The sequence below is a fragment of the Lytechinus variegatus genome, chromosome 4, assembly GCF_018143015.1.
Source record: "Lytechinus variegatus isolate NC3 chromosome 4, Lvar_3.0, whole genome shotgun sequence".
NCBI classification, from domain to species: Eukaryota; Metazoa; Echinodermata; class Echinoidea; order Temnopleuroida; family Toxopneustidae; genus Lytechinus; species Lytechinus variegatus.
In genome coordinates, this window is record NC_054743.1 from 35260004 (window position 1) to 35279024 (window position 19021).

At 37.9% G+C, this 19021-nt stretch overlaps 1 protein-coding gene across 1 annotated transcript; it reads left to right on the forward strand.

Annotated features, from left to right (window-relative positions):
- The first annotated feature begins 562 nt into the window (after nucleotides 1-562).
- LOC121413926 (homeotic protein spalt-major-like) lies at nucleotides 563-18974 on the forward strand. The gene is made up of 3 exons (XM_041606931.1): nucleotides 563-962; nucleotides 9149-9389; nucleotides 17168-18974. Exons 1-3 carry the CDS (start codon nucleotides 699-701, stop codon nucleotides 18535-18537), a joined length of 1875 nt encoding a protein of 624 aa, XP_041462865.1. The 5' UTR covers nucleotides 563-698; the 3' UTR covers nucleotides 18538-18974.
- Nucleotides 18975-19021: the final 47 nt, after the last annotated feature.

Below are 19021 nucleotides of genomic sequence, written 5' to 3' on the forward strand. Positions count from 1 at the left end.
CTGAAAATCAGATTTAGATTACCAGGAGGCGATGGGAAAATAGAGGGATGCGCGGTGTAGTGTTAACTTAATGCAGCCAGCGGCCGATAAATTCACTGCATATTCATAATGTCGATGGAGTCGAGAAAGAAAATCAAACCGCAACCCTTGCGAGGCGGGTATCATTAATTGTGAGACAGGCGACTTCTTTTAATCGCCTACCAGCTAAAGTGGAACAAATTATCAAAGAATCCATCTTGGTCCTCACTGCGCATGTGCGGTGTAAAGTTTACCGGCTGATCATTGGTCGTGTGTGTCTCCGGCACATGCGCAACAAGTGTGCTCTTCGATTAGCGCGCAGTGCGTGTGTGTGTGTGTGTGTGTGTGTGTGTGATACAAGTAGACAGGCGAGCGTGTGTGCGCTTCATCGCTTGTCCGTCCGCTCCCGCGCTTAAATTGCGAAAACTACCCCTTTATTGAATTATTCAAGTAAAAAAAGGGGCAAAGTAATAGAAGAAACCAGTCACGGCAGAGCCGGGCAAGTGCTCCAAACTGCTCTTTGTTGACTTCATCTATACAGTGCAGCTGTTACCAGTGATTATTTTCTCACCGTTCCTCGGCCGAACCGGTTGGGTGTTTCAGGGCTTGTGATAAGTTGGAACCCGTTATGACTACCCTCAGTATTTCACGTTACCGTTGGCTTGCACTGGGACCAGTAGATGTCCAAGCTAGTGCATTTGCGCTCCACCATGCATCGCGAAATGTTATCTACACCCGGGCACCGTGCGGCCACCAACCCCGCCACCGGTATGCATGTCGCTGGGTTCCGCCCATTTCAGGAGTTATCCCAACACCGCGGCGCCCCTCGAGTTTGGACTTCGTCGGAGATTCCAGCCGACGTCGTGATCGGGCCCTTCGACGACAGCTTGCTCAACTTTGGAGAAAGAATAAGTGAAGATTCGTCTGATGCGACGATGATCGAGGTTAGAATATTATTATTGATCTATTTTCATTTCATATTGATAATAATGATGACATTGCGCTTTTATATGGAGCTTAATACATAGAAACGACGTCTCTAAACGTTTTACAGATTATTATCTTCCGGTCATCTGACCCTTGCCATGCTGGCTTTCCCCGCACACTGATGGACTTCTCATGCACTCCCTGGGGAGCATTCAACAAACGTTTCCAAATAATCATATTAATTTCATTGCAAAAAAATATACGAAACTGAACAAATCAACAGGTGATTTCTCAAGTACTTACACAAGACAAATCCATCATTATGGAAGTTATGATATAAATGAATAACATGTCAGAGATAATATATTTCTATATCTTTGGGGCAATGTTGGTGCACTTATACGTCTTTATTTTAAATGTAATTATAATTTCGGTAACAACTTGCGATGTCCAAACACTGCCATGATCATGATTCCGTCTGATAAAAAACTGCAGTTCTTTGCCCAGTCCCCATCTCTCACAATGTCTGAATCCACAGGCGGTGGAAGCGGGGGGGGGGGGGGGGGCACGAGGGACATGCCCCCCTAAAAATTTGACAACCATAGTTTCTTTTTTTTTGCTTGTCAAATCTTTTACCTGTGTCCATCCCAAAATTTCTGGTAGACCCCCCATGTTTTTTTGCTTCCGCCGCCAATGTCTAAATCAACAAGTTAAAAATGCATCAGCTCCATCCCCTTGACAGTAGCTATACTTTATCTACCCATAATTCCGAATTATCGAACATATCTTATATATCGTATATATTTTCAATCTTTATGTTAACACATGCATATGTATGGATTTCGAAGCACATCGAGGTGTGGTCGTTAATTTATTCTAAAATCAATTACCAAACCCTCCCACCGTCCTTTTCAGCATATTTCATGCTTTATCAAAGATTTTACATAATTATATTAATTATATTTGATGTGTGATTTTTGCATTCTTCAATGCTTTCTAAGAATTTGTGACAGAATTGATCGGTTGACTTGTTTATTTCTAAAAATATTCATTTAGCAGATAAGTTTCATTATCTCTTAATGTGTTTCAAATCAGTTACTTCACCATCTAGTTGGTTATTTCCTTTTAAGAGTTTATAGAAGATTTGTTTCTTTCCAATAACTATTGTACACATACCTTACGTTTTCCTATCGATAGTAATAAAGTATTTGTAATACATTTACCATTGTTATTATCGTCAATTTATTGATATCACCATCAGTGTAATTATTACTAATGTCGTCAACATAGTATCGAAACAACGTTCGATAATAATCATATTATATCCAACCTTAAAATATAACTTTGAGAAAGCTATACTCGCATGTTTTAAGCGAAACGTTACTAATTAATATCATAATGAACAATTAATGGTGATTTTCTTTTCTTCATGTGACTGCCGTTTTATCGATGTGGAGAATTTTCATTTTCTATTCTCTTTTTGATATTTACTTATCGCCAATACTTCTCATGTTTTTGTTGTTCGTTTCTTTTACCTTGCCTTCATTAATTACATGTACTTTGATTGTATCATTCATTTATCTAACAAGCTTTTATCAATATTTTTTGCTAATTGTTTGATTTTGAACTCAAGCATGAAATTTAAAGAATTTACTTAATTTAATCTTGGTCTTGAATTTTTTTGAGGGTCTATGGACCGGACCCAAGCCCCATGTGATATGTAAATCACGAGATGGTAAATAGTACACAAGGCCTGAATAATATTATAACTATAATAGACCTATTTAACTTCATAAATGAAATTTGAAACTATTGATATTTTATCCTTGGTTTTTCAGTCAATTTGTTTTATTTCATATTTATTGAACAAACCAAAGTTTGCATAGAGTATTAATTAGCATGTATTATGCTAGAAAACAAATTATGGTTAATAGTTTTCCCCTTTTTGCATTTATATCTGGTCTTTGATCATATTTCTATATAACTTTATTCATTTTATATCATTTTTATCAGAAGCCACAAGCACAAGACGTATTTTGAAAAATGTTACTTTTCAATAATTCCATAGGTCCATGAATTAGATGTACATTGTGCGTACCTTAAACATTATATGACTATTTGTTAAAACATAAAGAAACAAATTTGAAATTGAAACTAATATTGCGAGATTGGATGGCCTATTACTACGCATTAACACGTAACGCAGTCATCGGTGATCCATCCCTTTTCACACTTATCTTTGCACTATATGAATCGTTTCACGCCCTTTATAGAGAACAAATATCGACTATTAATATCACAACCGGTACCAGTATCACAACACGGAGAGATATTAAACAAAAACAGCTTTTCATTGAAATAAAAGGGCTTGTACACAGCCTCCGCGCAACTGGTGCAATTTTCATACTTCTATACCTCGTGATTGTATTTCACTTACTATTAACATGTAAGAGTCGTGAGAGTAAATCGATCCCATTGATTTACACTGTTTGTTCTTCCAAGCAACGTTTACTCAATCTGGGAACTTCACACGTGCTCAAAAGTGGATTTCGCCTCCTTTATCTGCTTCTCATTTTGTCGCATTAGAATAAATTGCCAGTCTTGATTGATAATGTTAAATAGCTGTATATATACCACGTCAGATTTTTTTTCATCGCGTGGACATTATCCAGATGCATGCAGTCACTCATAATTATGTTGTTTTAAAAAAATCTCTCAGATTTTATTGCATGGTCATCCCTGGCAATTTCAAAGCACTTAGGGGCGATTTAATTAACCTATACAAGTACATTATCCACACCCCTTGGAATATCCAGTTATTCGCTGTTCAAAGAGACCTTGCCATTTGCAGTGCATAATGATCAACGCACTATGTGATTTCATTTGCACACTGTCCACTCCCCGTGGGAGATTCATCCATTTCTGGTTTAATTTTTTTCCCATTTTCATTGCATGATCATCCCCGGCAACTTCGAAGCAGTACATAGGTGCTATTTCATAATGTACATTGTCCACTGCAATTGGAAGATTCATTCTGATGTGTTATTCAAAAGGATCTTTCCGATCATTCCTGGGCACTTCAAAGCAGTATTAAAGGTTTAAGTTAATATGAACACTGTCCACTCCTTATGGAAGGTGCGGTCAAGTCTTGTTAAAACAGATCTTTCAATTTTCATCCCAGCCACTTCGAAGCAGTATAAAGGTGCGATTTCATAATGCACACTGTCCACTCCACTTGGAGGATTTATTATTGTGTTATTAGATTATTTCCGATCATTCTTGGGCACTTCAAAGCATTATTAAAGGTTTAAGTTAATATGAACACTGTCCACTCCTTATGGAAGGTGCGGTCAAGTCTTGTTAAAATAGACCTTTCCATTTTCATCCCAGCCACTTCGAAGCAGTATATAGGTGCGATTTCATAATGCACACTGTCCACTCCTTATGGAAGGTGCGGTCAAGTCTTGTTAAAATAGACCTTTCCATTTTCATCCCAGCCACTTCGAAGCAGTATATAGGTGCGATTTCATAATGCACACTGTCCACTCCACTTGGAGGATTCATTCTTGTGTTGTTCAAAAAGCAGTGTGTGTCATTTCAAATGTCATTGTCCACTTCCCTTGGAAGATGCACGCAGTCAGTGTTGTTTTAAAGAAGATCTTTCCATTTCTACTGCATGATCATCCCCTGCAACTTCGAAGCAGTATATAGGTGCGATTTTATAATGTACATTCTCCACTCCAATTGGAAGATTCACTCTAATGTGTTATTCAAAGGGATCTTTCCAATTATTCCTTGGCACTTCAAAGCAGTATAGGTGAAGTTCATGCCTACATTGTCCACTCCCTGTGGAATATGCAGTCAAGTGCTGTTTAAAAATATTTTTTTTATTTTCATCGCACGGTCATACTATGAAACAGTATATAGGTGCAATTTTATATTGTCATTGTCCACTCTTGGAAGATTCGGTCATGTGTTGTTTTACAAAATATCTTTACATTTTTATTGCCTGTTCATCCTTGTCAAAGCGAAACAAAATTATAGGTCAGATTCCATATGTATTGGCAGCGATGTCTCTGGTATTGGTGAGATGTACGTTATACACTCCCCATGGAAGATGCATGTCATTAAGCGTTGAAATCGATCTCTCCATCGCGTCGGCGAAGATTTTTTTCTTTTTTTGTAAGGGGGGGGGCTGGTGGTATGCAGCCAATCAGTTAACTTCCTAACGGATAGTAATAATGTTCTCTATTAACATAGAACTTGCTTCAGGCGAAAAAAAACATTTCATGCTTCGTTATCTTTTGTTGAGAATGTAGCTTGCGCATCATTTTGACAAATCATGATGGTGAAATGGCCCATGAAATGGTTGGTATATCACTTCCGGCATACACCGTACCTAGACTTCTTCTTCTCCAAATCATGGATGTTATTAACCCGCAGAAATCATTTTGAGTAACAGCGCCACCTTGTGATCGGAAACAATGCGGCTCGGCAAACTTTTCTGATTGGTTCTTCCGAACGATGTGATCTGCCGCAGAGCAGACGACAGGAGAGCAGCGCATGAGTGGTTCTGAGTGCGGCTGCGCAGTCATCGTCCCCCCTTCCCTCACTTGGAGAAATCGATGACGGCAGGTTCGTAAAACAGTTCGTCTCTCGGAATATACTTAGAACGGCTGGAGGGGTGGCGCCATGGGGAAGAGGGAAGGCCTTTTTTAGGGGGGGTGACGCCATGGGAGCAGCCGGGCAGGGGATGGCTGCCCAAATGATTTTCAAGTAGTGGGGAAAAGAAGGGAAAAGGCTAGGGAAAATGGGAGAAGGGAAGAGCTGCATAAAAAGAACGATTTCGGTCGCTTAACTATATATCAACCCTATTAGTATTTACGTCGGCATGCCCGCCTTCCCGTCGAAAAAAAATCTGGCCCCACCCTTGCCTGTCTGATGCGTTGGTTGTAATTTCTATCTTAATTCTTTTGACCAGAGGAGTTTTTCATCAATATTTTTGTCCGACAAGTTGTCGGATCTGACAATTTTCCCTGATTTTGATTGGCTGATAGGCACTGTTACTATGGTAACTGCCGAATGAAACGTCCGACAAGTCCTTTCGTGAAACACTCCCCTGGTCTGACTCGCTAAGAAACAAGAGAAGTCATGATTTATTTAAAATTCGGAAACGTTCCAATTTGAATTCGATATATGTATACTGACTGGATCGCTTCTTCGGAGTTGGGTGCGCTTTGAAGTGGGTTCCCACTGCGAGTCTCCCTCTAATTATATGATCAGAATATGTATATTATAACATAATGCTGCTTAAAATGCAGTACGATTCTTCAGAATGCAGAAATGGTATATGAAAAATACCATGAGAATGATCACATACTTTCCAAATATTCGAACAATTATTAACTATTGCTTCAATTCATAATTCCGGCTCATTCCACATCTAGCAAGCCTATACCGCGGCCATATTGAATTTAACAATTTCTGAGTCCTCTCACTTGCTTCATGACGAATTTTGATATTGCTATCGTATTATATCGAACTGTAAATTGCAATTTAAGTCTAAGAACTTTTGGTTAAAGTTTCCTTTTAAGAGTTGACATTGACAGAAAGCAGCTATTTTGTGAAGATGCTCGACGTTGAAATTTCTACCTACTCACATTTAGGGATTATCGTCAGGATGTAACGGGCCCCTCTCCCAACCCCCTTCTTCCCCCTTCGACTTTCTTCTTTCAAGATTAGGTCCATGCTTCAATCTTTCCCACCGCATTTTTAGTTCTTTTGTGGCGATATCACCTGCGGTGTCGAGGGTTAGCATTATTCAGAAAACTTACTGGTCCAACATGCCTTGCTCTAACTAATTGTTAAAGAGTTTAATGCCCCAAACTCAATCTTACTTAATACCAAGCAATACAACACCAAGCACTAATCTGTAAACTATTCAAATCCCGTCCTTCCAATCAAAGGGGGTGCTTTGCAAGACATGCTTCTCTCGTTTAATGGCGTTGTAAAAAGGACGTGTTCATATTAAATAAAAAGCTACGAAAGTGTTTTATTGGCACGATCTTTCGGGTGTTGAATATATGGAATATCAATATAATATAAATTCATTTATATATCGTTTAAATGCAATAGAGCTTTTTCTTAATATATTTTACTGTAAACTTTACAGACATAATCTTCATCATATTTTTGTTCTTCGTCGTCATCTTCTGTCTTTTTTCTTTTCTTCTTCTCCTTCTCCTTCCCCTTCTTCCCCTTCTCCTCTTTCTCCATCATCATCATCATCAGCACCATCATCATCATTATTCTTTCCCCTGTACTGCGTTTTATATACACAATTCTGCTTTCTACTGCAACTTTGCAATATCGATAATTGTTAATCTCAGTACTCAACATGCTCAAGAAAAACTTATGAACAAAAGTAAAACTATACATATATCTATATATATATGGTTTGTCTTATATTTTAGCGTATTATTTGAATTAAGGTTGGCAGTCTCGTGGCATTTGCTCTTTTATAATTTATATGAGAACATTAAAGTTGATTTTGGAAATTCCATGGGTAACCGGGGTGGGAATCGAATCCTAAACCGTTAGATAGTGGTCCGTATGAGGACCGCGGTGTAACTGAATTTATTCTAGAGATACAATGATATGTTGCCATCTGAACACGTCATGCCTTACACCCCAATGCTTCACTTCATAAAGACTGGTCAAAATACATGAAAAGCTGAAGATATTCCAGATTATACAACAAAGAGAACACGGACAATAGTCGACTCAGATTCTTCTTTTCCCCCTTCACATCAGCTCGAAATCCTCCTTGAAATTTCAAAAAAGACAAAACGCCAAGCAGATTAAATCTTCCATTTCTCCTTCTCTATCTTATAAGCATAAGAGAGTGATAAATCTGATTTCGATTTCTCTTCTTTTTTTCTTTGTTGTTGGTTGTCTTCTGTTGAATTGAGCGGGTTTATTATTTTCAACTGACTGCTAATCGGATTGTCAACCGTGTATGGTATCCGTAAGCCGTCATTATCTCACCATCTTTTGGTTAACAGAAGAATAAAATCCCGGCTCGTGGTCTTGTTGTACCAACAAGGGAACTCCATCTTCAAATATTTTGACAGATTTAATGATCAGCTTTCTCAAGGCTCTTAGCAGTCCTCAGGGTGTATACATTCATAATAGGGATGTGCTTTCCAATTCCTAATGTTCTTACTCCGATGACGTCTATACTAAGCGGATCATTTTTTTTCAAATATATAATGAAACGATTCTTTTCTCCGAACAGATAGTGTTGCAAAAATGAAATATGAATATCATTCAAAATTTCAGTCAACTATTTTTTTAGAGTAGGCATTATCTTCAACGTAATCGAACGAACCGAGTTTTGATACCAAAACAAAACACGAAACGTTCACATTCAAAATTAAATGAGTACAAGGCAGTGACGCGACGAAACAAAGTTTTGAGGGTGCCAGATATGGCGTATCGGGCAAAGTCCGCAAAAGTAGCGAGCGAGCAAAACGTTGAGACTTTTTCTAACAACAATCAAATTTTGTGATAGATTTTGGCATAATCTCAGAATATGATATCATGATCCTTTTCTCTTTCCTTTTATTCGCTTTTCTGTTTTTTTCTTGGTCATTCAAACAAATTGGAGAGAGAGAGGGGGGGGGGGGGCAAGCGCCCCAAGCCCCCATCTGTACACCACTGGTACTAAAGATGAATCAATGAACCATTAAAGGGGACGTTCATCCTGACGATAAATTGATTTTATCGACAGCAGAAAAAATAAAATTGTTGAAGGTTTGATGAAAATCATTCAAAGAATAACGGTGTTATGAATGGTTATTTTTGTGACGTCACCTAGTATAGCTCCTCTTAACATGCTTAAACGTCATGTGATATCGTTGTTTTTAATGCCATTTTTAAATGAAAGTGATTTTGGTGGAAATATGTATACAAATTTATTTCATCACAAAATGAACTTCATGAATTTATATCACATGATATCGACATAAATTCTCAAAAAAAATCATAAAAAAATACCAAGTTTGTTTACAGAAGAGGGCCACGAGACCACACTTCCTCTATATCAAAAAAATCCAGTGCAGAAATGTTTTGTGATTTCTTCTTTTTCTGGAAATTTATTCTAAATATGATTTTTTTTTGTTTGATATCTCTCCTTGTTCAGGTTAAAGTTTCGTTTGGGCGTGTGGTAAGCGCATGTGGCAACGATTCGACAAAGTGGGCGTGGCATATAGCGGCAGCACGCAACGACCACGAACAGAACCTATCAGCAGAGCGCACCTCCGATGGGATGGTCATCTTCAAGACTACGAGAAGGATTCTGAAAGGGGAGGAATTAAGGGTGTGGCACACGCCAGACCTGGCCAAAAATATGGGCGTGCCGGCTCACGTTGGAACTTATCAAGGTATAAATTTTATTTAAGATTTATATACACACCAAAATCGTTGTTTTCTTTTAACACCGATGTTGAATTCGCCACGACAACGTCTTTGGTTGTTTAGTACTCTCTCGTGTTATGTTAAAAATGTAGAGTTAATTTCAACATGAATTATTAGGGTATGGTCTCTAAGAGCACGGTGTCAGTTTAAGCACCCCAATTCTCAGTGGACATTTTGTTTTCTACATACTGGAGCGCTGTTTCTCTAACAGAGGAGGGAACAGAAACCTGTGGGTCACAGTGATTCAGTTCGTTTTTCGCCTCCAAGGCACAGGGGACGCTAAACAAATAATATTATTAATATTAAACATATTTCATCATGATTAGGTAAAAAAAATCGCCACCCTTTTCCCTATCAATCCTTCTGAATGTTCTCTCGATCGAAAAATGAGTGGCCCCTCTTTTTATAGATACCGTCACAGTCCTTTGCTGCAGCTACTTGCAATAAACATAAAATATTAATACAGGGACAGAATAGATCCGAGCAAGATTGTCATGGTCATTACAATGAAAACACACTATGTAGACAATACTTCAAGAGTTTCAGAGAGTTCAATACTTTTTAAAATGTGAGATTGAAATTGGTTCGCCGATTTATATATTACATATACCTCACCTTGATCTAATCCAGCACAATCTTTTTGTTATCCTGAAGGACATGACGACATGGCTGGGATTCGAATCCACAACCAATTGAAAGACGAAAGTCAGAACCGCTAAATATGAATAATGCATGCAGGGGTCGCGGAATTTCAGCCCCCCCCCCATTTTGTTCAATAAACGCGTAAAAAAATTACCTCCTGATTGTGATTTTTTTTGTACATTGTCAGCGCCCTCCGCCCCCACTTTTCAAACCGTCCAGCATGGTCCCTTATAGTTATGGGTACACTCAAACTCGTTTTTTTTTTTAAATGCCTGAGAAATGATAAATTTGACACCAGGGTTATTATTTAAAAAGTCCAACATTTTTAGCGAGATGAGAGGGTGAGAAGAACGTTCTAGACAAACGGTAACCCGTTAGAAAGAATTAAATCTTTGTCCCAACATCTTGGAGAATATCTTGCTCGGATCCTTTTGTTCTGTCTCTGATCCTCCAAGATTAGTATAGGATATATCCTAAGATTTATCCCCTACAGTTATTACCGATATACAATACACTACTGCAAACAGATGTACCCTAAGTGAAAAGCACCTATCTGCTTATGGTATTAGATTGTTAAGAGGATTTTAAATGACAAAAAAGTGAGCCACGATAACGCGCCTTTTCACTTTCCGCCATTCTTCCATCTTTGGGTTTATCTTTTGATGTAGAATATTGAAAACCCATCCTTTCTTTTGGGCTAGTTTAAGGAGGTATGTTAGTATAGTTTTGTATGGAAGCATACCCGTGTCTAACAGAAGTACAATTAGTTGGTGGGATCGTCGTTCGACCAGTTTGGCCGTTGCAGAAGTGGAACAAGCCTTAATGAAAAAGGGAGAGATTTCGTATAATCGGTGCCCTTTTTTATTTCTTTAATCCGATTGATAGGGGCTTACTCGTCTTTGCTATATCAAACTGAGACAGTATTTTAATAATAGCACGAAGCCAGAACACATCATTAGGTCATTTTATTTTCAGTGGAAGTAGGCGTGAGTTAGAGATCTGCCAGTTTGGCCCTCTCCAAACATTTAGGTGACCGTGTGAAGTTTTCAGTTGTAACTTTCTCTCCAGTGGTAAGAAATATATAACTTATTGTGAATTCATAATTATTTGTAAACTTTGTTTTTATAATTATTTTCACGTAGAGCTACCTTGTATATCTAAGTTATACCACTTGTAGATATTAATTAAGAGTTGTACAGAAACGGATAATTTGGAGGCTAAGACAAATCAGCTTCAATGTATAAGATAATTATCCGAATGCCGACATGCCTACCTTCTCTTTAGGACAAGCAACTATTTCATTTAGCGATTTGAATGATACGATTATCATTTAATTAAGTGAAGTCCGTTATATTAATTTCATTTATTATTAATGATAATAATAATTAATTTTTTGGGGAGCATGAGATTTTAGACCCCCTCCCCCCTTCGTTCTGAAAAATCGTGCCATCATATTTGCCGATCCCGTTTTCTTCTCTCAAATTCTGAATCGATGACCGATGGCAAGCAGACATTTCGACTGGTCGCTCTCGATTTAATTCCCATGATTTTTTTTTGCTCATCAATGATGCATGCTAGACCGTGTACCAGGATAATCGAGCCACCATTCGTAAATCGAAGTCCTAAAGGGGGCGACATGTTCCGCTTTGTCCGGGAAAGTGTTTACCACCAGTTTTGAAGACCTAACAGAAATCGATCCATCGATCGTTCGTTGTTAGGGCAGCTTCTTTCCCCATCTTCGCCTTTATGTCACGTCTATAAATGTTTTTTGAGTAAGACAGTATTACTTTTTGGAAATTATGCTAAATATATAACACATTAATTATTGTTGCGTTGTTAACGACCAAATAAAAAGGAAATCGGAGGCATCGTCTTAGTTTGGTTTCGCGTAACAATCTAAACTTGTTGGCAATTATATTAAAGAAGGGGGAAAATCTCGTATTATTACCATTCTTAAATATGGATATCTTTGCAGTTTTTTTTTCTATAATTGTAACTTTTTATCATTTATATTAGAAATAATTAACACCTTTCTCATTTATTATGAATGTATTAGCAGATTATCATAAATATGAAAAGTAAATAAAAAATATAGTTTTTTTAATAACGTTTAAAACAATCCATCTTTTTGGCAAATTCATTACTTAGGAAAATATATTTGTTCCTTACATTATTGCTTTTCTTGAAAATGACTTTGTCATAAAAATGCTAGGAAAACTTCTGGCACCTTTATCATTAAAACCCCCCATTAAGTCTGTCTTTATTAATCATAAGACCAGAAAATCGAAGATGAAAATATAAATAAATCCTTTATTTGTCATCTACTTTATTTGAAACAATCTCGTTATCATTCAATGGAGGATATGATTCAATTTTTTTTAATTATTATTCGTTGAAAATTAAAAGCAATGGCTTCATTCACTTAAATATGCCATATCACTGATATTAAATCAAAGGGGCAACATTGGCAATGAGCGAATTGAACCCCGATCAGCGAGGGCCTCCCCTCCCGCCCGCTCGGCATGACTGTCGGGGCGAACGGTGATCGCGCGAAGCGCACAAGGAACACTCTTAATGCATTCGAATTTGAAATTTAATATGGTATCTCTCAACTTCATTACACTCTCATCCCTTCTGGTGTCGGTTTCATAAAACTAGTTATAATAACAAATTTACAATGACAGTTAAAAACTACTGAAATCCTATCTGATTGGCTGATAATAAATTTGTTATAGAAATTGTGCATAACAAGACTTTATGAAACGGGACTCTGATGTCTGCCCGTATTGGTAGACGATCAATAAAATGAAGACAAGTGACTAAAGCTCAGCTCACTAGGCCGCGTCGGCCTGCAGGACAAACATATTTGTCGATTATTGCTCCAGGCCTTTCCCCGCTAACGCGTTCAACTTCCAACCAATCCTTTCACCCTTTTTTTAAAACGTCATATTGTGATGGTTACTGTTTAGCCCTCGGGGTAATATGAACATTAACTACTATGACACAAAACAAAAAAGCATGGCCTTCGAAAAAATGTGTTTTGGGGACCTGGTGGTTCGCCTGACAACTGCCCAAATATTACAATTGCCATTTTTTTCCAGTGAGTAATTTTTTTTTGATCGAGCAAAGCGACCGAGCGCAAAACTTCTAAATTATTCTTCTGTAATTATAGCACTAAGATGAACTGCATGGATAATGTTGATCTTTATGATATATTTTATATCTAGAATCTCAGGACATAACTTTTACACAGCATTCTGATGCGTTTCACAATGTATGAATGAGACAAAAAATGAAACTTTTTTCTACAGAAAATGATGCAAAAGATAATGCATTTTGTGTATTCAATTATATTCATCTTCTTTTTGTTCGGTTTCAGTAATTATGAGTTGGCAAATACATTGTTGGCTTTTTTAGACCATGATTGGTGTTATTTTCAAAGATGTCTATCAATGGATGTACTTTGGTCTCTTCGTTATTCATAATATTTTGCCCTTTGAATGTAAAGTTATTATTTTCAGAAATGATCATTGTGCGCAAAAGCTTGAGATACGATATTTTTTAATCATTCGTACAGTAATTTCCAACTAAAGTGTGACATACTTTTGTTAAAGGCATTGCATTAATTCAATTTCTTCAAATAACATCAAATTATTAATTTATGTTAAGTATCACTGCATCTAAACCATGAATGTACCGTTTTCAACTCCTTGCAAAAACGTGGTAAATAGTCTTAATTTGCACTATAAATTTGAATTCCCTAATTATTTTCTTAGTTTTAAAATCGTTCATAATTTGCTGAGTCGTACGTACTTAAAACTGTATAGGCCATGCAGATATCGAACGCGGTTCATTTTAACAAACGTCCTTATAAAGGAAAATAACATGGAACGCCTTGGGCACTCACGGGGAGGTTAAACTAAAGAGAATGGAAGAACAAAAGAGAAGAATCCACATTTGATTATCAACCAATGACCATTAATGTCATATCATCCTTTGTTCCAATCTCATTCTATATTCTTCTACTAGTCAAGTCATAAAAAGAAGCGTTGCTGCTCTTTTTGTATCTATATTGTTTCCTGGTTTTGCCGGATAGTTCTGACCGGGAGTTATGATTGCGATAACGAGTAATTAAAATGAAAATGAAGAGTCCGAGGCTAGCCCATCTTTTTCTCTCATGTCTGTCTGCCCATCATCCCCTCCTCTCCTTTTTCTATTTCTGTCTCTCTCTCATTCTTTCTCCATTTCTCTCCCTCTCTCCCCCCTCTGCCCTTCACTCCCTCCGTCTCTCTCCTTGAGTGTAGAACGCCCTAGGGGCAGAGATTTTGAAAACAGACGATCAATCGATAGTGATCGATAATCGCGATTTTTTTCCACCTTTGGTACCAACCAACCTTTCTCTGCTGTATTTTCACGAGGACCTAAAAACATTCGTAATGATCGATAGGGATCGATAGCTCGGACGGGCAGGTAGGTAGTCAGGTGTTCAATTCGCATTGAGATTTTTCTCTCATCGCCTTACCGCATATGAATTATGTCTTTGTGACGTCAGTGACCCTTTTAAACTTACATAAAAAGAAACCAATCCTGATCCTAATTTCCTCTGAATAAGAAATGAGCATGATCCGTTAAAGTTTTCAGAATTTAAAGGCTTGATGATAAAAAGCTGAAAACTGATTTTTGCCCCCGTGAAGGTAATGGAACATGAAAATACCTTTCGTATACCTCGGTTACAAAACATGTTGAAAGGATTAACGAAACGACATTGTTGAAAATATTAGCCCCTTGACATTTTTTTGGTTGGCACATTCTTAGAAGGTAACCACAATAAAAACAACATGCTAGTCGGACAAGTCTGAATACAGAGATTGTAAGAGGGACTGGGTATACGGTTCTAATTAATCGAACACCATCCTTTCACCATGTCCTCAGCCTAATCGATTCTGGCCTTTCTTCTGCCCGCTATTTTCAATTGGACCCTCTTTCATAAAAAACGTGTAACTTGTCGTAAACAACTTCCGAAGTCCTGACAATAGAAAACAGGGGGTATTAAGCTCAAAGACATTGGAGATAGAATTCATCGTGCCAGATGATGGTCTCGTGAGTAGGCGACGCGCTCCCCGGTCTTTCTCTTGCCTCACTCGCTCGCGATACTTCCTCTCATCGTGCTGACAAGTTATGGTGTTCTACGGATAAAACTCCTAGTTTGGAATCTCTTTTGACGGTGCTACTCGGTAAATAATGATACCTGCTTTCTTCTTCTCCTCCTCCTCCTTCTTCTTCTTCTTCTCCTCCTCCTCCTCCTTCTTCTTCTTCTTCTTCTCCTCCTTTTTTCCTCTTTTTCTTCCTCTTTCTCCTTATTTTCTTTTTCTTCTTCTTTTATTGTTATCATCATCATTATGATATCGTTCTTGTTGTTTTAGTATTACACTTTCTGTCAAAAATCCTATACATTTAATTTCCATGAATGTTTTGATCTACGTACTGACATCAGCCTCGTTTCTTGTTTTGTCTCAAGATAGTAACCATTGGAGCAAATCTGTATAATTTCATTCGAAAAATAATATATCGCGATGCAGCTTGACATGAAAATAATTTTTTTTTTATCTGCAAAGTTCATATTCGTATACATTTTAATACTGTATTTTTTTCGTAAGAATGAATCAAAGATCACGAAGATTGGATTTTTCTGTATCTACGTTGATTATGTGTAGTTTTGTTTGTTCCTTCTCGATTTATTATAAATTCAGTTATTTATGGTAAACTTTATTTTTAGTTTGAATATTCATATCTTACACAATTTCTATGCTCACATTCGATTTTGAAGAAGTTTTCAATGCTACACTTGTTTCATTTTCTTTAATTTCAAAACTAAATTTGAAAATTTTTCCTTCTAATTTTCCTTCTTTTTAACACCGCCTGAATAATAGTTCAGAAATAATCAAATGCCAAATTCGTATTAACAGCACAATAATTATGAAAAAGGATAAAAACAAATAGATATACACTGTAATATCAGGAAATAATGATGTTGTGCAGAAGGGGGTTTTGTTATTTCAAACATCATGAACATTGGCCTCGATAGCTATTTGGCCCTTGGCAATCCGCTACATCCACTGCATTTTTGTTTTACCCTTTACTTTTGTCATTATATTGATTGATTTCATCATTGTTTATGTAATTATTGTATGTATTATTGTACCTTTTAATGGATGTAAATAGAGTGAATTTGAATTTGAAACTTTGCTTTAATAGTTTAAAGCAACGGGAACAAGAAACGTTACCAAATCCGCGAGGTGTATTTCGTCGCGTGAGCGCAGAAAGGCACACAGCTCACATTTGTTATCTGATATTTTTTTAATTTTTTATTTCTTTATTTATTTTCTTCTTCTTTTTTTTTTTGGGGGGGGTGAAAATTTTTCAGAAATCCGAATCTTTAATACATGATTATTTCAACAATATACCCACTTAAGTATATTTTTCTAAATCAAGAAATATTTGTTAAATCATTTCAAAATGTATTATGTCGATATAAATTATGTATATTTTTTTCTGCTATATGGTTCGATGATAAAAAAAATATCAGGTATAATTATATTTCAATTAGAATATTGCAGTGTACGTATGCACATGTTACTCATTATGTCATTTGCTTCTTATCATGTTATGCTGAGAAAAATTATTACACTTGTATTTACTTTTGTTATTGGAATTTGGAAATAAATCAATCAAATCAAATCAAATCCGCCGTGCAGTGCGTTTCGCCGAAAGGGTCTTCCTATGTTGATTTTGTGTACACGGCAATAAGCTCAGATATTACACGGACGTTAAAAAACATCTCTAAAAAGTGGGGCTTTCTTATAAATCGTTTATATTGATTATGCAAATCCTGATTTTATTGAATATACAGCGAGATCTATAAACATTTTAGACATCAATGCCTCTAGGAAAAATATATAATTCGTGTTGAATCAGTGTTGAGCCATATCATATAATGGTGAAGTTTATGATGGTGCAGTATTTCTAGGTTATGAATCTCCTTTGCTTATATTGTTTACATTTTTAACGATCCTTCTTCTTTTCTTTTCTTTTTTCTTTGCAGCTGAAGATCGTTCTTTCGTGTGTCCAGTGTGCTCCAAGAAGTTTCGCTACCCGAACACTCTCAAAGCCCACCTGATGAGATGCGGCGCGTCGTCTAAGAGAACCGCATGTCCGCCTCATCGACAGGAACCTTTAGAAGATTCTACAAGGATTGGTAGCGCCTTCAGACGGGTCACGCCACGGTCGATCCCCTCTTCGTCATCGTTCACGACCACGGTGACACTCAGCGACGTCGTCACCAACGGGTCAAGACGACCAGAGGAGCACCCTCCCGAGGAAACCAATGGTAACAGCACAAACAACTCTTCATTTAAGTCGAACCCTTCTAGATCAAGTCCAAAGGTGGGCTTTCGCGCATTCCGCAAGAGCAGTTCCCCATCATCTACGCGTATGCAAGATACCACCATGAGTTCTTCGGATTCGACCCGGAAGGACTCCTCCAACGTCTTGTTTTCAGTAGATAAGATGTTGAACCACACCGAACCACCGAGTTCAAGCAGTCAATCTTCAAAGTCACCGATCGGACTTGATAAGAATGCGAATCCGTTCGATCCGCTTGCCATCCGGTCTCAACTTTCCATACCAACCGGCATCGGTCAGTACCGCCCGATCGACCCGTATTTACCGATTCGCTGCTTCCAACCTGTCATCCCCACCATCACTAGGTATGGAAGCATCCTTCCACCTGCCCATCATAGAGGTTTATACAGTGGTGCGCCTAATCCTTATTTCCCTTACAAAGTCCCCATCCCAACACCTCTCAAATTCGTCCACCCAACGCATCCAATCCCTTCACCCAACGAAATAGAAATGCCCAAATTTGCAGGACTCGATCGGAACCATTTACCAGGAGCGTCCTCCTCGTTCCAGGTCGGCGAAACGCAGTATTCCTATCTGCAGGATTCCAGTAGAAAGAACAAGCGAGGACACCTGTGTATCTACTGCGGCAAGCTCTACTCCAGGAAGTACGGTCTGAAGATCCATCTGAGGACACACACGGGTTACAAGCCACTTAAATGCAAGGTGTGCCTTCGGCCGTTTGGTGATCCTAGCAACCTGAACAAGCACATCCGTCTCCATGCAGAGGGGGACACACCCTATCGATGTGAGTACTGCGGGAAGGTTCTTGTCAGACGGAGAGACCTTGACCGGCACATCAGATCCAGGCATCCGGCCGAAGCGAAGAAAAGAGAGAAGGAATCAGAAGAAGCGGAAGATGCTTCCAGTCACACAACCCATGTCACGGATGAAGACGATCACGATGATGAGGAGGATGTCGATATGACGTCACCTCATAGCCCGGATGTCAGAAAGCCGACTGTATTCGAAGAAGGCCTCAATCCATGCATTGATGTACAAAGCAAAAGCTGAAAATCCAACTTTTTTAGGCCTACTTATATCATATCCACAAGATTGTAGAAGATGGATATTGTAGAGGTAACAGTAGAGCCACAATCTTTCCCAACATCAACATGATCAACGAAAACGTGATTTTGTGCTATTTATTTCGAGGAGTGTCATGTTGAAAAGTCGGGCATGTAATGCTCAAAATATAATTTCTTACTACTATTCACGACGCGTTTGAAAACAATCCTCTCAGTATTCAGTATATATGCGATATTACGAATCATTAATACCGAGTGGGCAATAAATATTTGCTGACACACACAAATGCCAGGATAAATACAGTGATAATCATCATGGTAAAGTTGGTCATGATCGCAAAACCGTCGTGATCATCAACATCATCATCATAATCATCATCATCATCATCATCGTCATCATCATCACCATTTTCATCATCGTCATCATCATCATCACAATCATCATCACAATCTTCATCATCACCACTGTC